Source organism: Embiotoca jacksoni, unplaced genomic scaffold, assembly GCF_022577435.1.
Source record: "Embiotoca jacksoni isolate LCO1_2020_lvr unplaced genomic scaffold, fEmbJac1.0.p SCAF_1, whole genome shotgun sequence".
In the NCBI taxonomy this organism is placed as follows: Eukaryota; Metazoa; Chordata; class Actinopteri; family Embiotocidae; genus Embiotoca; species Embiotoca jacksoni.
In genome coordinates, this window is record NW_027185229.1 from 18148460 (window position 1) to 18173549 (window position 25090).

Genomic DNA, 25090 nt, shown 5'->3' on the forward strand with positions numbered 1-25090 from the left:
AACCCATACAGACGTCCTGCACCTTAGTTTTAAACAGTCACACTGTGCTTCTTTTGTGCATCTCTGTACTTTGACTAACTGTTTCTACTCTTTGGTCTGGCCTTGGTTCTTAATTCCTTATTAGAAATTGGCAGATCTCCATAAAAAGATGTTGTCTTTTCTTCCTTTTTGTATAATTTTCATCAAACGCAGCCAAACATCTTCTCCGTTATGCAAGTAAGTAAGTTGCAGCAATTAGGTTTGGAAGTTCTCCAAACCATAATTAGACATAATTTCCAGCTTGCAAATTGTCATAAAAAGCATAATTATTCAGTTCTGGAAGAGTTTCATACAATTTATTTTAATTTGATTCTTGAAAGTTTTTATCAGCGTTGAAACTATTGCTGGAAAATCAATTCAAATCCATGAAGAAATTTGGTTTGCGTCGAAGGTGAACAATATCAATCGCGGAGACCTGAACGGAAGACCCACCACAGAGAAAGATCGCAGGTTGCTGGACACTTTCAGTTGACAAATGTTTACTTGTAATGTAGAAGGTCATGTGTCTTGTCTGCCTGGCCGTCTCGTCTAGTTTGCTGTGACCTCACTGTCGGACTTGTGACAGCCAGTCGCCACCAACGGGCTCCCGGTCTGATGCCTCCGAGTGTGAATCTGAGTGCAGAGGTGATAAATGTGGGTTATCAGCTGGTGACATCTGATGTCCCTGAAGCTCCGGTGTCGTTGGACTTGCCGGAGCAGAGAGGCCGCGGGGTGTGCGGTTGACGAGCAGGCAGGGACGTTCGCAGAGAAAGTGTGGCGGCGCACTGTTTTCAGATGTTCTCTCTCTGTGTCGGTGAGTGCGAGTGTGGTCTTTTACATATAGACGCTTAGCGGTGGATCCGGTGGGACGTCATCGGGTTGCAGCCACCACTGTGCTGTGAACGAGGCAACGGGGCTGAAATCTGGTTAATCTCTTAAGATTTCAGGTGCAGTTTAATCCTACTAATGCGGTAAGTGTGCTGCTAGAGGAGCCGCTGAAGAAGAGCAACGCAACCAAATACACTCACATTGGTTTAACGAGGAACCCGGTCTGTTATCTGGCTTCTTGGGGTGGTTTGCCCACAACAAAAGGTCATGGGGAAGTTGGTAATCTTGCAGAGGAGTTGGAAGTTTGAGGCTTTTCCTCTGACAGCATATTAAGGCCTTTTCCCTTGAATATTTCAAACTAACCCACCGTCAAAATATGACGGTAGTCTTGTGTTTTAGATATATTTCTGTTCCATGCTAACCTTTGGCCACTACACTATTGTACCTCTGACTTCATCGCAATAAATTCCCTCTTTTACTCGTTCAACTCTTTAATACGATGCGGTAGCAAAGCTGGGATACAGCTAGAAGGGAGTGAACAGTGTGGCCGATATCGGTCAGATGAAATTATAAACAATAATGCTGGACTACAAGCGGTAATGTTTCATGGAATCCCTCATGCATTCATTTTCTTGTATCTTTTTTTTATTTATTTCTTATAAAAATAATTTATTAAACAGAACAGACTTTTTATTAAAAATGAAACTCCTCCAAGACCACATATCCCCACGTTATGGTACAATTACACTTACGGTTTTAAATCTGTAACCCATGAGAGTAGGAATGAGTTTAATAGCAAATGTGTTTGGAGGCAATTTATGAGAATTACACGGGTGACAGCCGTGTCTATTTCTGTGCGCTACCTGCGATGCTTCAGTGTGACAGCATCATTTCACAGTTCCTGAAGGAGCTCAGCTCACCAGAAGCTTTCTGCTCGAGGATTCATGTCATTATTTCAGCACGTCCCGTGCAGGTGGAGAACTTCATGCTGTCTTTTAGAGCAGAGTAACAAGACTTTCCAGTTAAAGAAAGTTGTTGTAGCTCTTGTTGGGTTGTCTTTCTCATCATCAGCGACTCTCAGGTTTGGCTCCACAGAACAGTAGGGACGTTTGTCTGGTCCCATTGAAGTGGAACGTAAACAGGTCCTCCATCGGGTCCTCACGTTTTTTTCCTCTGAGAGTAGACGAGCATAAGTGCGGGCTCAACTTTCTCAATCTCCACTTTCCCAAGCACAGTTTGAAAGAGAGCACGAGGAACAGAGAGAGCTTCTATCAGATCCTCGAACAGATCGGGAGGTAACGGGAGGACCAGGAGAAAAGCTGCTTTCTGTACACCACATCTCCACTTATCTCCCCGTGCGCCCCGAGTGTAACTGAAACTCGCACACCAGTGAGCAGCCTGTGAGCCATCTTGGAGACGTTTTATTTCAAAATAGTTTCAACAGTGATGTGGAGAAAATTAGTTGGCAATGTTTTTTATGATTCCCTGATTGCTTGGCATCTTTTCTGCTCTTGACAAGGTTACTTCACAATAAGAGATTTGAATGAAGGCATCAACACGTGAATGATCTGGCCTGTTATGGGAGTTTTTACTGTTGCCCTAACTATTTCTCAGCCGTTGCCTTTCAGTACGGACTCCTTTGAGATTTTTCTTTTATGTCTCCTTGCTTTTGTCGAGCCTATTCTAACCAGTTTGTCTATAACCCCGTTAAGGCAGGTAATTGGGGTAAAATTAAAAAGAACAAACAGCATCTGTAAATTAGTTTAGTTGTGTCTGATGGTAGGTTTGCATCATCGGCATACTGCCACACCATTATGATTTTGGTATATATGTGTATTTATGTGTGCGTGCGCCAAAATAAGCAGCCCACACACATTTCCTGTGGCTGTGTCAGTGGTCATTGTATTGTGTGCTTTTCCACTCCAGTAATTACAGGCACAGTATGAACAAAACCATTTGTTTTCTACACTTTTTGCCACTTTTGTAGAGTTAAAGTCTACCGGCACAGCTCACCACTTCTCCTTTCTGCTGAACTCCACCGACTATCGGATCCTTCGCATGGACGAGGACCACGACCGCATGTATGTGGGCAGCAAAGATTATATCCTGTCTCTGGATCTGCACGACATCAACAAGGAGCCGCTCATAGTAAGAAAGGTCCCACACACACATTTACCTGGAGGAGCTCAACACGAGTTTGACAGCTAACATTTCTTTTTTTTCTTTCTTTTCCCCCGTCAGATCCATTGGCCCGTTGTCCCCCAGAGGAAGACTGAATGTGTCTTGTCAGGGAAAGACACCAATGTAAGTATTCAAGCAACAATTCTGATCATCTGATAATTGTCTTCTAAGCCAAGAACAAAAGCATTCCCTGATTCAAGTTTCTCAAACATACACTGTAACTTCTGTTTTGGAGTAGTGTTGGTATTATTTGAATTCTTGACCGTTTTAAAGTTGGCATAGTGGGTTTTAATATGGAGCCAGATCGCGGACAAAAGTATTGTTAATTTTGTCACCTCCTGCATATTTTGTAGATTTTCATTAATGCCTTTGAAGCACTTCATCAACCCTCGAAGACAAACCACTATAAAGGATCCCTGCTTCATCAACTGATAAAGTCACATCTGTGAACCTGAATGCTTTTTTCACCGGCTGCACATATAAACCTGTTTTTTGGTGTTAACGCCTGTGCAAAATCTGGTGTCTCTTCATTGCTTCTCTTTGGCGCCTTGAATGTAGCACCCGGGTCAACAGAGGACATGTAAAATCTCCTCCCGATGTGCGACTTGCAATGAAGCTCTTATTTACTGTCTCTGCATCCCTGATTGCTGATTGCATACAGCTGCCACCAATTAAGTTCCAGCAGGAACTAGAAACGTGCGACATTTAGTCATCTTCCACGAGCGCTGGAAACATACCCACCTACGTATCTCATTTTCTATTCATTTATTTATATATTTACCAGACACTAATTTTCTTTTTGCACAATCATTATTTTTCCCTTTGTAGTCCAGACAACCAGACTAAATGAACCGGCCACTGGAAGCCACAGATCCGTCTGAAGTGTTAATAAGATTCAGACATTCAAACGGCCACCGCCAGCGCAGCAGCCCCCGCAAGGAAGAGAGGGAAACTCGTCATTGAAATTCATATAAAAAAAAAAAACCGCATCCTTTTGATTTTGTTCACACATTCTAACCCCCCCACCGCCCCCACCACCACACACACACACACACACACACACACACACACACACACACACACACACGAGACAACACGCATACAAGGGGTGAGCGCTGGCAGGAGCAGTGAGCACCGACAGGGTGATGAGGCTCTGGATAATAACCCTGCTCTCCCCTGCCGGTGGAGCGCGCAGGCTGCTGTTTATCCAACTGGAATGTTCATTTACGTGTGTTTGGTGACCCGCGCCTCTCACCGCCTCTGGCTACATCGTATTGGCCTACGTACGTTCATATGTGCATGTACAAGCCTCTCAGTGTGCGTGTGCGTGTGCGTGTGTCAGTGTCAGAGGTGGGTTTGAAATTTCATCAGTAGAATAAGAGATAAAATTGGCTACTGCTGGATATCTTGGCAATCCTGTCCGCTCCTTAGTGAATGACAGATGATGACAATTCAACAGCAATTCAGAGGGGATGTCTGTTCAGGCAGGAGGTCAAAGGCAATCATCCCCACTGTGCTCTCTATTGGGGGGGGGGGGCACAACTGTGCGCTGAATAATACACACAGGCGTAAACACACACACTCAAACACATCCTCTGAAACCTCTGACTTGTGCATCTGTCGTGTCGCTGAGATCTGCCAAAATGGTTCATCCCCCATCCTGCTCGCAATCTTTTTTTTTCTTTTTTTTTTATGCTTGGTACATCCTTTCTTTTTCACCAGCTGTCCCCAGCAGAAAATATGACGGACAAATCCGAACAGATATCATCGGCTTGTACATTTCTGTTGCTGGAGTCTTGATTTGGGTGGATTGAGACTAGGAAGGCAGACAGCTGGTCAGAAAAACAGAGATTAGAAAGACCTCGAAAGCATTGAGCAGCTTTCACCAAAAACCAAATCCAAATCCTACAACAAAAATGTGTCATTAAAATCTTTTCCATTTAAAAACATATTATTAAAAAAAAAACTAAATTGTTGAGATTTTTACATCGATGTCCTTTTCTAGGAGAAACTCTAATTGAAGTTTAACTTTCTTTTGTTCCCCAGAAATCAAAATTTGTATTCAGCAGCCTTGTTTGGTCAAACCAAAATGTTTTTCATTTGTAGGGTTTGACAGAACATTGAATTGGGTTTAACCGCAATCCCTGCAGCAAACACACTTCATATCTCAGAGACTGCTTGTCTTCATTTCTGCCACACACTCATATGGTGTTTGGAAACATTTTCCCTCTGACAGTGTGGTCTGATCTGAAGCCTCGGCCAGGCTGACACACAGAGCCAGGAAACAGAGCTGCCAAAGGCAAGCCAGCCAACAGAGGAAGAGATAGATGTGATTGTTTTAAGCCAGGCAGAGGAGATATTTACCATCAGGGGGGCATTATTTATTATGTAACCCTTTTCTTTCATCGCTTCCTTTATTTTCAATATCACAATTCCCTTTTTTAACCGAAGTCTCCAATCCTGTTGCGTTTTGTTTCGCCCCCTCTCTCAGGGTGAATGTGGAAACTTTATCCGTCTGATTGAGCCGTGGAACCGGACCCACCTGTATGTGTGCGGAACAGGCGCGTACAACCCCATCTGCACCTACGTGGACCGAGGACGCAGGTCACAGGTAACCAAAGACAGAGCCGGGCATCCATGGAGACATTTTGACCTTTACTCTCCGCCTTTTAAAGAACCATATCAGTCAATCCATCTCAGGTCAGAGACTCTCCTTCTGCTCCTGCTCTTCAGTTTCATGGGCTCTGCTTCTCTTCCATCATTTTCTGCCTCTTAGTTTTCATCGATTTGTGCTGTTTCACGGTCTGAAGGACTCGAAGAAAAAAAAAAAAAAAAAAAAAAAGCTCATGGCTAGTCCTTTCTAGATCTCCATTACTTTTGCAAAATTGCTCTTGGTAAGATAGCTAACTGCCACTGCTTAGAGATTGTCCTTCTGTCACCACTGGGAATAACCCGGTGCCATTATATCTATAGAAAATACCCCTACTCATGGTTCTCCCTCCCCTCTCCCCTCACCTGTTTATACACAGCAAAGCCTGTGGCCTGTCTTTCTGTCTGGCTGAGAGCCTCTGAAAGGCCATCATTACTGATGGAGCTTCTCATCCATCATCAGCCTTGTAGCTCACCCGCACCTCCCCACCTCCCTCCCTCCATCCATCCCTCCATCCCTCCCTCGCTCGATGGCCACGCAGAGCAACGGCAGCTGCCGGCCCGGTTATAGTCGACACACTTACATGCACCACTCGGCCTGTTTAGTCTCACTGTTCAAATGGAGGGTTCATATTTCAATGTAAAGGTCAGTCTGCCTCTTGTCATTCAGCTTCTCCCCGAAGGCCCAAATGCAATGTTACTTCACACTGTAAAGATTTTCCTCAGCAGTAGTAGATGTAAACATAAACCAGTTGTTCAGAAATTGTTCCCTGTTAACATTTTTAGTCCTCAGTTAACTCACGAACTTTGTCCTTTAACTGCAAACTTTTTTCTTTTACCTGCATCAGCCTTTGTGCCTTTTTGATGCCGTTTCCTCAGCTTCAGATTTTGTGCCAACCTGCCGATTTTTTTTTTTATCAAACACTAGAATATTTAGTTTAGAGTATTGCTTCAAAAAAAAAATTATATTGGAGATTGCTAATAACAATAATACTCTGTGAAATTACATTTACTGTCTTAACTGTTACTGTAATTATTTTAGGAGTCCTACTCTTCTCTGTATTTGATTCCAGTATATGATCTATTTTTTCAAATGTGGGTTATTTTGTTTTCCTTGTCTGTTTTCTATCTTAGCACTGCATGGTTTTGCATGGAGTTCACAGCTGTTTTTGTTTTAATCCAACATGGTTACTAAATGATGAACACCCCCAACCAGACCTTCTTCACTCCACTTTTATCACCTTTTAGAGTTCTTTGTCTTTGACGAATCAACTTTTTTTTTTTTTTTTTTTCCCAGTCCTTCTTTTTGCTCTTACTTATTTTCCTCTTCTGTTTATGTCATGATCATCATCAGCTGAATTTCACTTTGATCTGGGCTGTCGAATGTCGGTAATGAGAGGGCCCACTGTGCCATGTCTCTGTTTTTAGGGGTCCCACTACCTACAGGCACCCCAGTCAGGAGGGAGAACAAGTCGAGCAGCAGACTACAGCACTACATCAGAGCCTTTGGAGGCAAAGGTGGGCTGAAGGGAGTTTTGTAGAGTTCGGTGCCCACCTGGAGAACTTTTTTTTAAGTCACAGTTGGAGTAGTGGGGATAACATGGCTAAAAATAAATCACCGCTGCGTTTTATTTTTATACATCTTGGTTTATTACGGCAGCTTGCTGAACTATAGTCTCTAAACTATGATTTTTGTGTGGACAACTTGCTTTCCACGAGTAGCACTCAAGAAAAAAGAAGAAAATGTAGTGTTCATGCCAGTGGAGTCTTTATTGCCTGCTGAAAGTGATGTCATACAGGGTGTAGGCACACAAACTGTGAAAGAACATTCACTTGTACTCTCCTCATTAATGTGTTTTTGTCCTCAGACCTTCATCAGTTAATATTAAGCAGCAAAAAGGGTCATATATACACATACAGACACAAATATACATATTTTAAATACAGTATAGAACATTTTCTGTCTGACATACAAAGTTTTTGACCCATATGATAGTGTTTTCATCTCCACACATTTTTGATTCACACTATATCTTGTTACTAAAATCAATATCCAGGAGCAGGTTTACACACGCAGTTTTGACATACTGCTGCATTGCCTTACATTTTTCCATACCTGTCAGACGTCATGGGACAAGCTTTGAAGTACCTGACAAACCTCTATGCATACTCATAGCCGGTGTTGACACAGATGTTCGACATATCCTCTTGCACCGTGGAATAATGAATTATTGTGTGAGCCACTAACATCAGCAGCATGGTGGATGAGTTTTGGAGTTTTGGATTGCTCTCAGCATTTTCCTCCACCTCTCCATCTCACTGATGACTGACTTTGTGCGCCTTTTGTTCCCCTCAGCAGAGCCAGCATTGCTGTCAGAGTGTCAGTGCCTTTGGGGTCGCAGCTCCCACCTCCTCACTGTTACTGTGTTAGCCAACTGAACGCATTATTAGTTTGATGTGACTGTTACCATTTAAAACTGTTTTTAAAATCTGAAGACTGTAAAGTGGATGATTGAAACAATAAAAATCCCACACACAGAAATGTTCCCCAAACACAATAAATCTGTTGATGTCTACTCATGTTTTTCTGAACTCTTTACAGGAATACATTTTCCGTCTTGAACCCGGTAAAGTGGATTCTGGGAAAGGAAAATGTCCTTACGACCCCAAACTTAACAGCGTCTCTGCTTTGATCAGTAAGTGTCTGTTTTTTTTTTTGTATCCTTCACGCAACATGTACAAGCAGATTTAAGTAGCTATTTGTGAAAAACGTAGAAGATGTGCAGTTTGTATTTGGTTTCCGGTCAGTCCATTGTGCATGCGCATGCCTGAAAGGGGTTTGTTTGAAACATTAACACTGTGAGGATTTAATTTAAATGTTCTTTAGTTATGGAAATTATAGTCGGTTGCTACAGCAACTTCCTCAGGGTTACGTTATTTTCTTGATTAATCGGTTAACTGTTTAAATCATTCTTAAGAATTTTTATGAAAATTCCCCTTAAAATTTCTCAGAGCCCAAGATTTAAATTCCTTGTGTTGTCCAACCAACAGCTCCAAACCCAAGCATGTTTACTTTGCAGTCACACAAGATAGAGGAAATCAATAAATCATCACATTTGGAGGCTGGAAACAAAGAATATTTGGCATTTTAGCTTGTCATCAATTACCAAAATAGTTTGAAATTAATTTTGAGGATCATCCAATCAATTAATCCTGTAAGATCTGGTAAGGTTATACTGTAGTTTAACAATTTAGCCACTTATTTGGTCTGATGGATGTGTGTGACCTCATGTCAATGGTTGGTCTTTTGTTGTTGTCAGCAGCTTACGGTTGGTCAGACATGGTTGATCAGTGACCTCCTGCCGTGTGTGTGTGTGTGTGTGTGCGCGTGTGCGTGTGTGTGTGTGTGTGTGTGTGTGTGTGTGCGTGTGTGTGTGTGTGTGTGTGTATATAAGAGAGATAAACAGGGCCTCTCTTGCTGCACCACGTCAGCAGCTGACCGGAGCAAAACTCTATCGCCAAGAAAAAAATCTGAATCAAATCATCTTGCATAATTGGCAGAGCAGAGATATACCTCACTGACACAACAGTGTTAGGTGGAATTTAGGCCTAAAGAATTTTTTTTGCGCAATTATTTCACAAGCTGTCTCTCTCTTACCTCCTCAAAATGTCCCAGTAAAGATTAAAAAAAAACTCCAGGTTTCAGCTTTTTTAATTTTATATTGTACACATAAAATCTTTGAGAATGTATATATGCCAATGTCTCACATGACATGTCTGTGTCTGCAGTGATAATGTCTTTCGTTGACCTTTAACCTCTACACCATGAATCCAGCTGACACAAAATTGGTTTTGTAAGAGCAGCTGTCCTTTGAAACTACACTGATGGGCCCAATGAGTATGATTACAATACAATCATGAGGTCAATATGTTTGAAGTCAGACGTGACAGACACATGAGCCAAGTTTAATCAGATCCTGTCATCGTGTGAGGTTACTTTTTTCTAACTTTGAATGGCCACAGCTGCTCCATGTGCTATCAGTCGGATTTTGATGACGCCCAGAGGGACGATGCAACTTGATAATGAAGTTTCAATCAGTCTGTATTTGAACCTAAAACCGTTTTCATCCATCATGACTTCACCTCCACAACACCCTTCTTTTCCTGTGTGACTGACAGATGGAGAGCTGTACGCAGGGGTCTACATTGATTTCATGGGAACAGACTCTGCTATCTTCCGTACGCTGGGGAAGCAGACTGCCATGAGGACTGATCAGTACAACTCCAGATGGTTAAACGGTAATGTCTCAACTCGCGGCTTGTTCTACATCCAGCTTTATTTCTCTCACTCATCTCTCTCCAGATCATTTTTAATTTATTCCTCAGCACCTTAAGAACACTGCTGTTATCGACATCCCTAATGTATCTTCAGCACCGTCCTACATATCGTTCATTCCTAATACCGTGTCTTCTATGAATGTTAATCTCTCCAGCATGCTCCTCATGACCCCATGATCATTTGACTCGAAGCATAAAATTCACTACGCTAATTGTTAACTGCATGCCTGCAGAGTTTGACAGCAGGGTCAGTGGTGTAGTAGCAGGGGGAAATTAGGAAATGTCAATAATGACTCAGAGTAGCCACTCCCTAATGAACAACGATTGTCAGAGTGATATAAATGCAGGTCAGGTGCTTTCGGTTGATGGTGCCAAATCAATCGCGGCATCCCCCCAGTGTTGTTGCCTTCCAGATTTTCCTCTGACCCTGTTGCCCTGACAACAGTCCCATGGCAGTGGTACTCTGAATCAGGACACCTGAGTCCTGCTAATCAGCCATGTGAAATCTCTCGGATATTCCCCCTCCCCCCATCACCATTACATGGTTCCAGGTTCCCCCCCCCTCCCTCCTCCTGGTTTTTGGTTTGTCCCCATTTGGGACCCTGGGATGTCAGAGCGGGGAGGGGCGCCTTGTGTTGCGTGTCCAATGGTGACCCAGTGAATCAGCCAGTGGGAAGGCACTGTGATGCCATATTGAGCGTGTCACTAGGAAGAATAAAGAGATGTGGACAGTTACAGTCCCGTTCTGGCTCTGGGCTGCTATTATTTATAACATATAATATTTATATAACAGTAATAATTTAAAAAGAAAACTTTCCTCATTTTCTGTCATCATCCGTGTTATCACATTAAGTTAGTGCAGGCGTTGGGCCTCAAGAAACAAAGTTGCACCATATAACAGGACTTAAGTGCTACAGATCTCGAAGTATTTGTCTTCAGGTCTACTGCTTTCAGGGGGAATTAAAGGATAATTTATACTTTTCTGATGCAGCAATTACAAAATCCACAGCTGTTGTCCTGTGCATAAATACATTCAGTCATAGTTTAGTTGGTATCTTTCTAAATTCAGTCTACAAAACAAATCTGTGTTTGTGTGTGTACTATCTCCTCACCACTGCTCAGAAAAGAAAAACTGTAAAGGGAAACACAAAATGTAATCATGCAAAAAAGTGTCACTTTTTAATCGAGGATATCCGTTTGATATGTCAAACTCGGATTGCTGAAGCCTCATTTTCACTGAGCTTTTCAGCGATTTTTGTATTGAACTGTATATTTTCTCCCCCATTATTGGAGGCATGTCAGGTAGGGATCTCCTAATAGCCAGTGTAAACAGGGATGAGGGATGGTAACAGCTGCCAAAAATTGTTTCAATGTAAATATGATGAGCATGTGAGTATTGTTTCAAGACGGACTTCTCAAAACGATCTACGAATCTACAATTTAAAGATGAATAAACTAGGATAAAGGCTGATATGCATACTGAATGTTTCCTTTTACTTTGATAATTTAAGCATTAACAATTCTATTATTTCACACCTTGGATCAACACATCACTTTTTTTTCTGAACGAACAGCATTATTTCTTTCTTAAACATTGCGAGAGCCATATTTCTTTACATTATAGTTTGTATTTTGAGTAAATTACAGTGAAATCTGAATTGCATTACATCGGCGTGAAGCCCAACAGGTCCTGCAACACTGCCAATGAGCTCCCCCTTTCTTTCTTTTTTAAAGATCCCACATTCATCCATGCACACCTCATCCCTGACAGCGCTGAGAAGAATGATGACAAACTCTACTTCTTCTTCCGCGAGAAAGCCTCCGAGATGGGACAGAGTCCCATGACCCAGTCCAGGATAGGGCGGATCTGCCTGGTGAGTTATCACAGCAGTCAGCAAACCTCATGTTGATCATCACCAGTGAAAGGTTTATATGTCTCCACAATGGTTAGTTATAGCGTGTTGCCTGGTTTTTAGTCTCTTTGAGGCCGAGAAGGAAGTTCCACCATGATCATCAGTAATTTCTGAGCATGAAACTTTTATCACACCAATTACCTGCCAAGAAACAAAAGAAAGAAAATATTTGCTGTTTGCCTCAAGAGATAAAAGATAAAATACACATGCATAGACATCCATACAAAATCAGAACTGTGTTAAATCAGTGCTGTAAATGCACAAGAATTAATGCTGTGTCCAAAATGTTCAAACCATCTGTGCATGGACTTAAGAAAAAAGGTCTCTCAGGTCTCCTTCTGCTTTTTGCAAGATGCATCCTTTCAGTCTACACTTCAAAAGAAATGTATTAAACCAGAGTAAGTGTCTACAGCCCACAAGGTCCTTTAATAGGCTGTACTTGTGCACACCAGTGCTTCGAGCTAAATGCTAACATCAACATGCTAACATGCTCACAGATGGGGTTTCTTGCATGTTTTAAATGTCTCCTTGTTTTCCGTACGTCCCTTCCATCGAAGAACAAAAAAGATGTGAGTACGGAGGAATGTGGTACACACTTCTTTAGAGAAATGAAGCCTCTTTTCCTCTGAACCGTCACCTGCTTTCGATGGCGACAACACAGCTGGACCAGCTGTAAGTCTGTAGGTGTTTACATCATTTTTGGAGTTTGTGTATGCTTACACAATATAATGTATTGTCCAAAAAAAAAACGTCCGCGTGCTCAGTTACAACTGTCATCACAGTGATGTGGGCACGTCCTCTAACATTAGAAAAATGAATGCGAAAAACATTTCAGTAAGATATTAAAACATAAAACACCTTGTGGCTCCCACAGTCAATGTTACAACACATAATGTATTTCCTCCAGACCCCTCAAATAATTTGGACTAAACTGTGTTGAGCTCTGGTCCATGAATCATTTTTCCAAGGGTTGATTCTTCACCTCAGTAGTAGAAGTTGGCTGACTTCTCGTGCAACTTGGCTGAGCTGAAAGACAAAGCTGATCTTTATTCACACGGGCCCAGTAAGCACAGACACACTGCAGTTGTTTAAAACAGCTGTTAGTCGGACATCGCTGTGAAGATGACTACCGTGTGACTCTGCCTTACAGAACGATGACGGCGGTCACTGCTGCCTGGTCAACAAGTGGAGCACGTTTCTAAAGGCCCGACTCATCTGCTCCGTGCCTGGAGCCGACGGCATCGAGACACACTTTGATGAACTAAGTAAGTTGAATTATGATTTCCCCTTTAAGATTCTCCCTTCATCCCTAACCCTCTCAGAACATCTTTCATACCCCCTTTCATCTCTGGACATTATACACCCCATCTCCTCACCAGTGTGCACCACCTGTTGCCCTTTTACACGCTCAGCATTTGGGATCCAAATGTTTTCACATTTTATGACTTTGACGAAAATAGATCTTCTTTTTCTTGCAAAAGACGAACTGCAGCCATTTATCTTAAATACTTAATGTGGTATTTCACGGACTCACGAAACTTTGACTGCGTACAGAACTTCAAAATTTGTATGGCAACGCCAGAGCTGCTTCAATATTATTTAGTATTTAAAACTATCATTCAGTACAAAATATTGATACGCAGCTTTGGTAAATCTCACGAGAACACCTAATTTCACTCTCTTCAAACTCATTTTTGGCCACACACATGTCTGCATGACCAATCTGTGCACAGCCGTCTCATGTAGGTGTTCTGTTAAGCATTTAGGGAACATCTGTAAATTCTAGTGTCGACTGATCGCCTGCATGTGAAGCGTTTAAGGGACATCTATAAATTGTAGCTGCAGAAAATAACCTATCTATATGAAACCTGTGTCTGTACCGTAATGTAATTCTCTTTTTGGTAAAACAGAGTTCATAAGATTGGTATTAAAACAAACATCATTCAGGAACCAGTAGTGAAGTTAAGGTATCAATACTTTTACCGGTATTGAAAACTTTTGAACAATATGCGGCCCAACAGGGAACTTCTAATGCATCTGCTCGGAGTTGGTGTGAAGCACATAATGAACGGGGCTGTGACCTCTCAGCAAAACTGGCAAATGGAAAAGTACGAATTCTTAAATGACCGTGTAACCACGACAATTCAAAACAAGAGTCTGCAGATGGACTTGACAGATTCCGTATCAACAACTTTGTCATTTGTAGAGCTCGCCTCACATTTGCTTTGCATAGTTTCACCATGATGTTAATCCACATTCACTCAGATTTCACTGCAGTGTGTGTGTGTGTGTGGGCCAACAGCTTACTGTACTGTGGCGACACAGCAGTATTCAGCACATCTCTGCTTAGGTGCAGAAATACGACGAAGAATCCAAAGGAAGCTGCAGCTTTAGATTAAGGTACCACTGACTCTTACATGTTAATCTTGACATGTGTATTCCTTTGAACATTAACGTGGCTTTTGTACAGAAAGTACCATCCTTAACATGAGACTGATCAGTATGCTTTCGAGCATCGGCCGTTTTCTACAGAGAATTTTTACTAAATAGAAAAAAAAACAACAAGAGCTAGAAGAGCAAATATACACGCGCATACAGAGTAATCAAAGTAATGAGCAGCTGGGATCAGTCGGAACCCCTGTGGATCATCCCGGCCTTTCTGTCATTCACATGACTGACAGGATTAAAGAGGGATTTGTAGTATCCCTGAAATTGTAATGACAGGTGGCATGAGCAGCAAATACTTTTTTTTATCTACTACTTTCACTAGTTTTTGCTAAATTTAAGTAGATAAATGTCGCCGCACTGGGAATACAGCTCAGATTTTACATTAGCGACAGTACGCCTTCACACTTTATTGTGGAGTCTTGAACATCAATTTGGAATCACAACACGTTATTCTACTTCAAGCTCAAATTCATCTCGAGTCCTGCTGGCAAAATGAATACGGTCAAGTTCTATATCTTGTATTAATATTACCTTCTGTGGAGTACCACATGTGACACCTTTGAATGCTACGGAGTACATTTCATGTCACATAATGAAACACATCAGTTTAGAATGACTACAATGTGTGATGCCCTCTGCTGACACATGATGAACATTTTTGTGCTGTTGAACATAATTTGTGCACGAAATATGATTTCGTTTTATGCAGAAACGTTTAGCATTAAAGATTAGACTGCAGTTGATATGGCAGTAGTTCACCCAGCAGCTGCGAGCTGGATCTAAAGCGACGTCTCTTATTCGTGCCGTGATGAGGCTTTGCAGATATTTGTTCTGCATTAAGAGCACTTCCTGTCTGCGATAGAAAAGCCCCCTCCCACCACCACCACCACCACCACCACCCCCCCCACCATCAGTGTTGCCGTACTTTTAGCCGTCGAACCACTCTGCAGCGGGTCAGCTGTAGCCTCAGTGCTGATGAGCACTCGTGGTGAGGTCACCGAGTCCTGAGGTGCAGCACAACATCCCACAGCTCTGCGGTCGGTCTTCCCACAACCACAGACGGTTGGGTAGAAATGTATTCTGTCTCCGGTCCTGCTGGTCCTGATGGAGCCCAGCAGAGGCATCAGAGTGGTTGTACGAGGACTCGGGGGAGAGAGTGGAGTACATTCAGATGGCGAGGCTAACAGAAGACACTGTTCAGTGTGTTTAAAGAGACGCAAACACAGAGAGAGAAATGAAAATGTCTGCCAGACAGAGAGGACATTAATATTGTGGACCACGACATTTTATTGCCTTTTCTGGAATGTAATTATAGTGAAACATCGTTGTTGTTTTTTTTCGTTATTTTTTTATGTCACTTTATTCCACAAATCCCTTAAATCCCTCTTCGTGATGAGATGAACCGTTTTTGTTGTTGCGTTTTGTTAGTTTTTTGATTTCCTCTGCCACTATTTCAACTTAACATCTCAACAACATGTTGTCAGTGAACATCTCAGACTGAGCATCAGGGAGATAATAATATACAATCTGGAGTTTATTTACCGAGTGCAAAATTCACCTTTTGTTTTGACTTTCACAGCACTTTATTTATCCCAACTCTTTGTGTTCTTCCTGTGCTTACAGCAATTAGAGATGTTTCTCTGCTAATGTGATGCTGAGAGCGCCTCAAAGACGGTCTGATCTGACACATCACACACAAAAGTTAGAATGAGGGAACTTGTTCCAGTTCTGTGCTGATTTATTTCTTTTCTGTTTCATTGTGCTCGCTCTGTAGCCAGGAGGTCTGTCAGACTGGCGTCAGATGGGTTATAAAATTCTCCTTTGTTTGCCAGAAGTTAATTTTTGCCTTAGTGAGCAGCCATTACCTGTCATTTTCATATCATGGCATGCAAGGAGATTTTGTTTTATTTCTAAAAAGATTTCACAGTCACGATCATAAGATACTTTGTTTATTTTGCAGCTTTGCAGAGTCAGAAATGATGTTGTTTTATGCAAGCCATGTGAATTTAAGCTTCCTTCTATTTATCTAATGCACACCAGATAAAGCCAAGGGCGAACGGATCAAATTGTGTGCTATTACATTTCACCATGCATAATTGTGCTTTAGCATTTAACACCCTGTTTCTCAAGTTCATTCAGGTGACATTTGTGAGATAAATCTGAGCTCTACATTCTTATTGTTGTCTGTCAGATAAATGTCCTGCTTTTAGCTTCCCAGATATCCATGAAAATCTTCTCAGGTTATAATAGAGAGTATCAGGTTTCACGCCTTTTCACTGAAAGCTGTCTTTGGACTAAAGGTAATGATTGTCCCAGTTGTTCAAGGCCATTTCAAACAAGCCATCTGAGCTCTTTTTCCTAGTTTCCCATTGATGCAAAATGATAAATGGAACTGTGTTCAACTGTGGGTGAAGTGTTATTCTACTCAACCTGTCTACTTTAAATTTACTTCAGTTTTCCTCCTTACTGTTTTTCCTTGCACTTTTCTCTCATTACACCATCAGTGGATACGCGGGGTTCGTAGTTGCCTCAGCCCCACAGTCACTGGATGCATATGGCTCCTATTAAATCCATGTTTCACCAGACATCTCTATTTCATTCATATTCCCTGCTGAGACTCGGGAACTGTAGTTTCAGCTTTGGAAGAGTTTGGATTCAGTATCTCATTGGGATTCTGGTAACCACAATTCATGAGGAACTCACTCTTTACTCCCCCTTGACGGAAGAAAAATTCTCCATAGGTCACAATTACAATTACTGTAGGCTGGAACCAGGTGGGATCATAAACTCTGGGGATCATTTCATATGAGACAGTAATCATTTCTTTTCTATTGTTTTCTGTGAGAGACAGTTTTTCCCTCTAATCATCCAACCGGCATGATGCCAAACTGTGTAATGCAGTCGTCAGTCCACTACAGCATACTGTGTCACGTTTTGCATCTACCTTGGCATGAACAACCATGTTGTTAGAATTCAGCACAAAAACTACTTGGTCAGGGTTTGGAAAAGATTTCTTGAAAGAAATCCACATCCTGTATTTGTTTGCCTCCCTTTGCCAACTTTATCACTTTTGTACTTAGTAACATGAAACTCGTTTCATTCACATCCATTCATTGCGTGTGAGTACTTGTTACCCCTTGACAAGGCAAAACATGACATGGTACCCTCTAGTGGCCAGATGGTTGTATTACACACTACAGCCTGATATGAGGCTGAATCTTCTGTTTCATTTTCAATACTTGTTTGGGGCCTAAAGAGGTCAATTTCAACATTTCACAGAAGCTGAAAAGATGAGAAAATAGTATCATAGAATAATAAAGTTAAACATTTGCACTTATAAATGAATATTAACATTTTTACCATGTCATATATGATAATACACGAGCCACATGGGCTATTTTCTGTAAAAGGGGTACTTCTACTTTTGATATTTAAGGTACATTTTGTTGATAAAACTGAAGCACTTGTAACTGAATCTACTTAAGGATGCGAGTACTACTTCCACTGCTGCCTTTCATGATTTATGACTGTGACTCATTACTATATATTCTGTCCTCATCTATCAGGGGATGTGTACATCCAGCCAGCTCAAGACACCAAGAATCCTGTCATCTATGGAGTCTTCTCAGTTTCAGGGTGGGTGACTGATGGCTTTCTCAAACTCTCTGACGCAGTTACGATGGGAAGTGTATTTTGGTTTCCTCGTGCAGTTTTTTTTTTAGTTTTTAGGTTTTTTTTTATACCTTTTCTGTGAGCCTGAAGCTGCTCTCTGATGTTGAAATGCTGTGTTGCGTATTTGGCCCGTCACTCTCAAGCTACAAAGACAAGACAGAAAAGTGAATGTGGAGCCCAGAGGGAGTCGCACTCTTCAGAGAGACCGACTGAGCCTATATGCTTCCTCATAGGTCAGGTTTGATCGCAGGTTATCATTCAGCACGTGGCATTAAAATTCAAGGCAACCAACCAGACATGTAAATGGAGATTCTGACTGCAAACAAGCAAGAAGAGTTGCATGCAGAGTCATAATAAACATGTCTTGATTAATGTATTTGGGAAACAAATACTGTTATTGTTTCCATCCTCTCTTCCGGAATCAGGCACGTTTAAACCCAGCTGATAGAAACACATGTGGTGCTAATGATAGGGGCCCATGACAGGAGTTACAAACATAGTACACCCACCACACAGCAGCAGGAGCCTGCACTCGGGCGATTCGCTGCAGTACGTGGGTGTTTGTATGTCAGTGTGTCAGACAGCTTGACTCTACTCGAGTCAGTTTGAAAGTGTGTTTGTGCGTCATGATGTTTCAGTGCGTTCCTACAAGAGACCGACCGAGTACGTGGGAAGGAAGTAGATTGTAGCAGCCGCACAGAGCCTTCGCAGTAATTATCTCGGGGAGTGAGTTAAACTGAATCCTCTAGCTGCTGTCTCTGTGTGTTCACCCTTTTCCTCCTGCCCTCCCTCAGATCTGTCTTCAAAGGCTCGGCAGTGTGCGTTTACTCCATGGCGGACATCCGTATGGTCTTTAATGGGCCGTTTGCCCACAAGGAGGGGCCCAACTACCAGTGGGTGGCGTATTCAGGGAAGATCCCCTACCCTCGACCTGGCACTGTGAGTTAAAATATAAAGAGAATTTATACCATAAAGGACTTTGGTGAATTGCATAAGAGCAGGTCTGACATTCAAATTTCCCCATTTGTCAATAGTGTCCTGGAGGCACTTTCACCCCCAACATGAAATCTACAAAGGATTACCCAGATGAGGTTATCAACTTCATGAGAAACCACCCCACCATGTACAACGCTGTATACCCAGTGCACAAGCGCCCCCTGGTGGTCAGAACCAACGTGGACTATGAGTTCACCACAATTGCTGTGGACCAGGTGACAGCAGCTGACGGGAGCTACGAGGTGCTCTTCCTGGGCACAGGTCTGGTATTTTGATAAATAATCTAATTCTCATATCATTGTGCGGTTTGAAGCTCATGGTCAAATTAAAGTCCTCTTGCCTTTACTGGGGAGTCATGTTGAAACAATCCGCCTCTTAAACATAAATCGGTCACATGGTGGGATTTCGTAAAGCGGTTCCATGTTGAAGACATTGATTTCATAAATATCTTTTAGAGTAAAAGTGCACACTTCATGGCTTAAACCATCAACAGAGTTGAGTTAAAGCCGCTCCTCTTTTGGGTCTTTCAGATCGGGGGACAGTCCAGAAAGTGATTGTCCTGCCAAGAGACGACTTGCAGACAGAAGAGCTGGTGTTGGAGGAAGTGGAGGTGTTCAAGGTCAGTCTTTCTGTCCTTTTCTACATTTATGTGAACTGTATTTGTTATCCGGGACCAAAAATAACACCTTCAGTATTCCTTGTCTGCTCATTTATAGTCGTTATTAACTTTATCACCGCAGGTTCCCACTTCAATTACCACCATGAAGATTTCATCGAAACGGGTACGTTACTTTGAATTGGACCAAATGGTTCAGTTTTATTGGCACTTACAGTCAGTTTTAGCACAGCACTCAGACCTCTAATACAATTATACAATTTAGGTAAAAATGTCCATGATTTAAACCAGAATGCAATAATACTTAACAGTTACCACAACTTCATATTTCTGTTCTTAGCTTTCTACTAAGAACTGATGTGTAAACTGGATTTATAAGACAAAATAATAGGATTTGATGCTATATATATATGTAAAATGAACACTGTAAATAAAATGGTACATTTACAGTTAATCAGCAGGTTATCTAGTGCTTTGCTTTTCTAAGTCAGTGCACACTTGAACAGCTGCATATGAAAAACAACCAGTGCGTAGACACTCAAGTAACATAATTCACATCACTCCTCTCAGAACTTTGTCCCAAATAAGTTGTATAATATTAGTTATAAGTTATAAATAACTTGTAATATACAGTATTACTGTAAATGTTCATAACTGATATAGCTTCTTTTTTTTTTTTTTTTTTTTACTTCAAATCCTTATTTCTATTTGTTTTCACAGCAACAACTGTATGTAGGATCAGTCTTGGGTGTGACCCACCTGGCTCTCCATCGCTGTGATGTGTACGGGGAGGTCTGCGCTGACTGCTGTCTGGCCAGGGACCCGTACTGCGCCTGGGATGGCAAATCCTGCTCCAGATACTCTGCCTCGCAGAAGAGGTGAGGATCGAGAACGAAAGTATAGACGGGCGTGCGCGGCTGCAGTCGGGACTATTCACGGGGGATATGTTACTGCAGCACGTGATACTTTAAAAAAAAAAAAAAAATACGTCGAAGTTAAGCTTTTTATTTTCGACTGTTGATCCGACCCCTTTAGGCGGAGCCGTCGGCAGGATGTGAAGTACGGAAACCCAATCCGCCAGTGCAGAGGTTATAACTCCAACAGTGAGTATCACCGCCACACAGCACGCAGGCAATTTGTTGAGTCCATATTGTTCTCAAAAATAAAATATTAAATGTACTTCACCTATTGTTTCATAGCCAATAAGAATACTCTGGAGATGGTCCAGTATGGGGTGGAGGGAAGCACTACGTTCCTGGAGTGCCAGGCCAGGTCTCCTCATGTGTCTCTCAAATGGCACCTGCAGAAGGAAAACAGTGACAGAAGGAAAGAGGTGAGCAAAGCCGTTACAGTCCGGTTTGTCTCTGCAAACATATTCATGGTTCCAGGTCTCAACGGGTGGTTGAACTTTTGGCTGGAGTTTTTAAATTTGTCTTCTTTACGGTCCTCTTGTTCGTTCCAGATTCGCTCAGAGGGCCGCATCCTGAAAACAGATGAAGGTCTTCTGATCCGCTCACTGCAGTCCTCCGACAGCGGCATCTACCAGTGCACGACCACGGAAAAAAACTTCAAGCACACTCTCGTGAAGCTGCAGCTCGTGGTCCTTTCCAGTCGCACGGTCAACAATGTGTTGGTGGAGACCGGCAGCCCGGCCCTCCCGCCGCTCCACTCCAGCGCCTGGACTCCGAGCGCTGGCCAGTACAAGGACCTGCTAACCATCCTCAGCCAGCCGGAGATGGGGCTGATCAACCAGTACTGCCAGGACTACTGGCAGCTTGGAGACGGCAGCCTGGGAGACAACAAAGCCAAAAGCCTGAAGGAGCTGAAAGAACAGAAGAAGCCGCGTAACCGCCGGCATCACGATGAGGAGACGACCCCAGCGGAGACATGAGGAGCTGGATGTGCATCCTACCACGCTCGCGCACCCACCCGTCTCCCTTTTCGCACAACCCTCCAGTTAGAGCAATGACTCCAGTCAAATGATAGAAAAATCCACCGATCATAAAGGACAAGACGGAAACTGCAAGAGAAAGCAACAGCATCAAACAGTTTCTATGTAACTGTTGGGAAAAAAAAAATACACAATATTTATTGTAGGTTGTAAAAAGTAATTCTTTGTACCTATCTAGAAAACATGTTTTTTTTTTTTGTGAATAGATAAAACTGTGCAAATATTGTTGTTGTTATAATATTATTGTTAGTGTTATTGTTTATTACAATGTGTTATTATGTTGAGAATATCTTTATGTTTGGTGTTTTTGACAAACAGCAACAACAACCCAGAACATTGGGGGAGCATCCACACATGGACGAGGACCGACGAACACGTATTCAGAAACTGTTAGCGGCGACCATGTTGGATCATTTGACTGCAGGCGGTATTCAGCGTCTAAGCTGGAAGTCCAGTCGGGACGTCGCTGACCTTCTCGAACTTCCCTCGACTTCCCGTTCACCTGAAATATCTACTGTACGTCGGATGTTTGTTTTTTTTTTGTTGGTTTTTTTACGAGCTGCAGCCGTGACGACACGTCGCGGTCTTTCGGTCCCGTGTGAATAAAAGGCCCGTCGGTGGTTCACCACGGGCTCCGGCCTAGCCGCGTCGCTCGCCCATCATATTCTTCCAGAATCTGTTGCTGCCAAGTGTTTGTTTTTGTTTATATGTGAATATCACATCTCAATGTCGTATTCTTAACAAACGTGATCTTTGTGATGAGCTGTTTTCTTGGGGTGGGGCGGGGCGGGAGGGGGGGGAGGGGAGAGGGCAGATGGGGAGGGCGGGTGAAGGGTCTTTTCTTTTTAAATGACACAAAAGCTGAAAATATAACATTGCCTTCTCTTGCCTCTCTGCGGAGATAAGATATTCCAGCAGGCAGCTATATGTGTGTTTGTGACAGTTTGTGATTTAAAAAAAAAAAAAAAAAAAAAAGAATTAGACAAAGCACCTTCTGTTGCCAATTTGGTGATTTTAAAATGGTAAACACTTCACATGTATCTGTGGCACATTATGCAGTAAAGTAATATAAGGAAAAGCACCAGTTTGTATTATCACAGAATTATTTTTTTTGGGGGCTCCCAACTAATCCAAAGTTCACATTCCTGGCCTTATAAGGCTAAATATTGATTTCATTCAGTAAATACTGTCCGTATATTGAATCTACGCATATGTGCTGATGTGCAGTGCTTAGGAATCTTACTATATCGATTGGTGCTGCACTCACTGAATTACCCGGTTAACGACGGCTCGATCATGTGTGTTATACAGTCTTCATATAAAACTGAGCAACATCTACAGTGTAAAAACAAAAAATTTAAAAAAAAAATGTAAAAAAAAAAATGTCACAAGTACAACCACTACCAGGCTGATCACCACCAAACCTGAAGAGAAAACTTTTATCTAAATCTTCAGAAGGTGGCTTTTCATTGTGCATGGCATGTACAGTGTAGGTATATGGTATTTGTCTAAAATGCTATGTTGCTGTGGATGTCAGTGAATGTCTTTCTTGTTGTGGGAATATGGAAATACTACCGGTGCAAGGACAGATGGGCTCACACCTTTTTATGGTGGGAAATGCTGTAAGGTAAGATTGTGATTATATTTTTTCCTTTTTCTCTCTTTTTATGCTTCTTCCCCCCCCCCCCCCCCCAAAAAAAAAAAAAAACCCTACAAAACAATATTGCATATAATTCAAACATCTATTTTCTTTTCTCTGTTTGGGAGACTTTCCTCTTCGTCACTGAGGTGAAGTAATGTATGATATGCACACTTGGTGTTATTGTAATGACTTGAAAAAAAATTACTATCTTTTCTTCCTCATCAATGTTGCTAACTAATAAATTAAAGCTCTATATTTTATAATAACACATGTTCTCTTATGTTTGCCATTGCTTGGCACATAGTATGCAGGATGTGCCGTGTTGCGTGCGAGGCATGGATTTCGGTGCATCAGCAGTGGGGGAAGAATTATTCAGACCCCTTTCTTAAATAAAAAATTTTTTTAAAAAAAGAGAGAAATCCCACCAGCAGAGCATCAAGCCAAAATGTGTCAAACACCCCCAACAGGCCACCTGAGGAAACCGTGTGAGTGTCACGTTTGCCTCTGCGTGAAAAGTACACACAGGTATGACCAGGGTTGAAGAAGGAGGTGGTGTGTTTTGCGATGTACAAAAAGTTCAAGTCCGAGTTTGGAGGAGGGTTGGACACGTCAAACCCGAGACGCCACCCAGGAGACCGGGATTCGACTTTTGTGAGAAAGTGACGTGGATCTCTTTAAAGAAATCTTTTCAAAACCTTAACCAGATTTTTTTTTTTTTCCGGTGCAAAAAAAAACCCCCCAGAAACCAAAACCGAGACCGAGCAAACCACAACACCGACTCGGTGTGCCGTACGGGTGGATTACATGAGTGATATCGGGTTCACCCTACAAAGTACAAATACAACAAGTACAAAGTAGTGAAACTTCTCGGTTCACGTTAAGGGGCCCTGTGAGTGATTTAATATTACATATCTTGTCACACTGATAAGAATTACTTAAATATTCATGTACAATTAGCATCTTACTTCTGTAGTTGGTCAAGATGGACCACATTTTTGTATAACTTTATACACTGCTTGGTTGTTTAATCTGAATTCATTTGATAACTAATACCTCCTGTGTATTTGTCAACTACAGTGGAATAAAAAATAGAAAGTTCCCTCTGAAATGTTGCAAACTAAAAGTATAAAGTGGCATGAAATGAAAAGAAGTACCTCAAATTACAATTATACTAAAGTAGAAGTACTTGAAATGACTGTGCTTCTTTACTGCTCCACTACTGCTGACCTGCAGCAGTGTATTTCTTCACAGTCGTGACTCGGGAGCTTCGTTTCTGTCGGCTCCTCTAAATAGCGTGACGAAGTTTAAAGTGACAATAAACTTGTATTTCCAGAACACTTCTCTAAACTGAAGCGCTTTACAATACAGGAGCAGGTGAAGACAAAACGAGAGCCTGAATGTTCAGGGAAAATGTAGTTCAGTGGTCAAGGCAGGCGCTCTGCATACATGCATACATAATTGAAAGTGAGTAGATTAGGATCCTTAACCAGCTTCAGATTGAGGTCAACGAGATCTGTCGGGTGAAACCGTAAAGCTCTTTAAGCACTTCAGAGCTCACCCTTCAGTCCGCAGGACCCAATAAGAAAATGTCAGTGTGTCTGTCTTCATTTTCGGACTGGGAGTTGAAGCTCTGGTTGTGTATTTGGTTAGCTGATTGTTGTGCTCTGTGGAGCACAGTGTTGTTTATTTGTTTGTTTTGATACAGATTGAAAAAGCTGCTGTCAATCTTATTCGCTTCTTTTGCAAACACAGAAACAAACAAAACTCAATTTATTCCCACTCCAGATGAAGTTGTTTTTGTTTGTTTTTTTAACCATAGTCCTGGTGTGGAATGAATT

At 42.0% G+C, this 25090-nt stretch overlaps 1 protein-coding gene across 2 annotated transcripts in view; it reads left to right on the plus strand.

Annotated features, from left to right (window-relative positions):
* The window catches only part of sema3fa (sema domain, immunoglobulin domain (Ig), short basic domain, secreted, (semaphorin) 3Fa), a 48968-nt gene extending 26716 nt beyond the window's left edge, over nucleotides 1-22252 (plus strand). The window contains exons 3-19 of one of the 2 annotated variants that reach the window (XM_069144936.1): nucleotides 2834-2994; nucleotides 3088-3150; nucleotides 5519-5638; nucleotides 7105-7194; nucleotides 8279-8372; nucleotides 9856-9975; nucleotides 11749-11888; nucleotides 13078-13192; nucleotides 17942-18011; nucleotides 18842-18986; nucleotides 19082-19304; nucleotides 19574-19662; nucleotides 19784-19825; nucleotides 20380-20537; nucleotides 20695-20762; nucleotides 20859-20992; nucleotides 21122-22252. In XM_069144936.1, coding sequence (XP_069001037.1) covers nucleotides 2834-2994; nucleotides 3088-3150; nucleotides 5519-5638; nucleotides 7105-7194; nucleotides 8279-8372; nucleotides 9856-9975; nucleotides 11749-11888; nucleotides 13078-13192; nucleotides 17942-18011; nucleotides 18842-18986; nucleotides 19082-19304; nucleotides 19574-19662; nucleotides 19784-19825; nucleotides 20380-20537; nucleotides 20695-20762; nucleotides 20859-20992; nucleotides 21122-21550 — 2261 coding nt within the window. In that variant the 3' untranslated portion in view covers nucleotides 21551-22252. The remainder of the gene's footprint in view (nucleotides 1-2833; nucleotides 2995-3087; nucleotides 3151-5518; nucleotides 5639-7104; nucleotides 7195-8278; nucleotides 8373-9855; nucleotides 9976-11748; nucleotides 11889-13077; nucleotides 13193-17941; nucleotides 18012-18841; nucleotides 18987-19081; nucleotides 19305-19573; nucleotides 19663-19783; nucleotides 19826-20379; nucleotides 20538-20694; nucleotides 20763-20858; nucleotides 20993-21121) is intronic. The other variant, XM_069144945.1, reaches the window with a different exon arrangement.
* Nucleotides 22253-25090: the final 2838 nt, after the last annotated feature.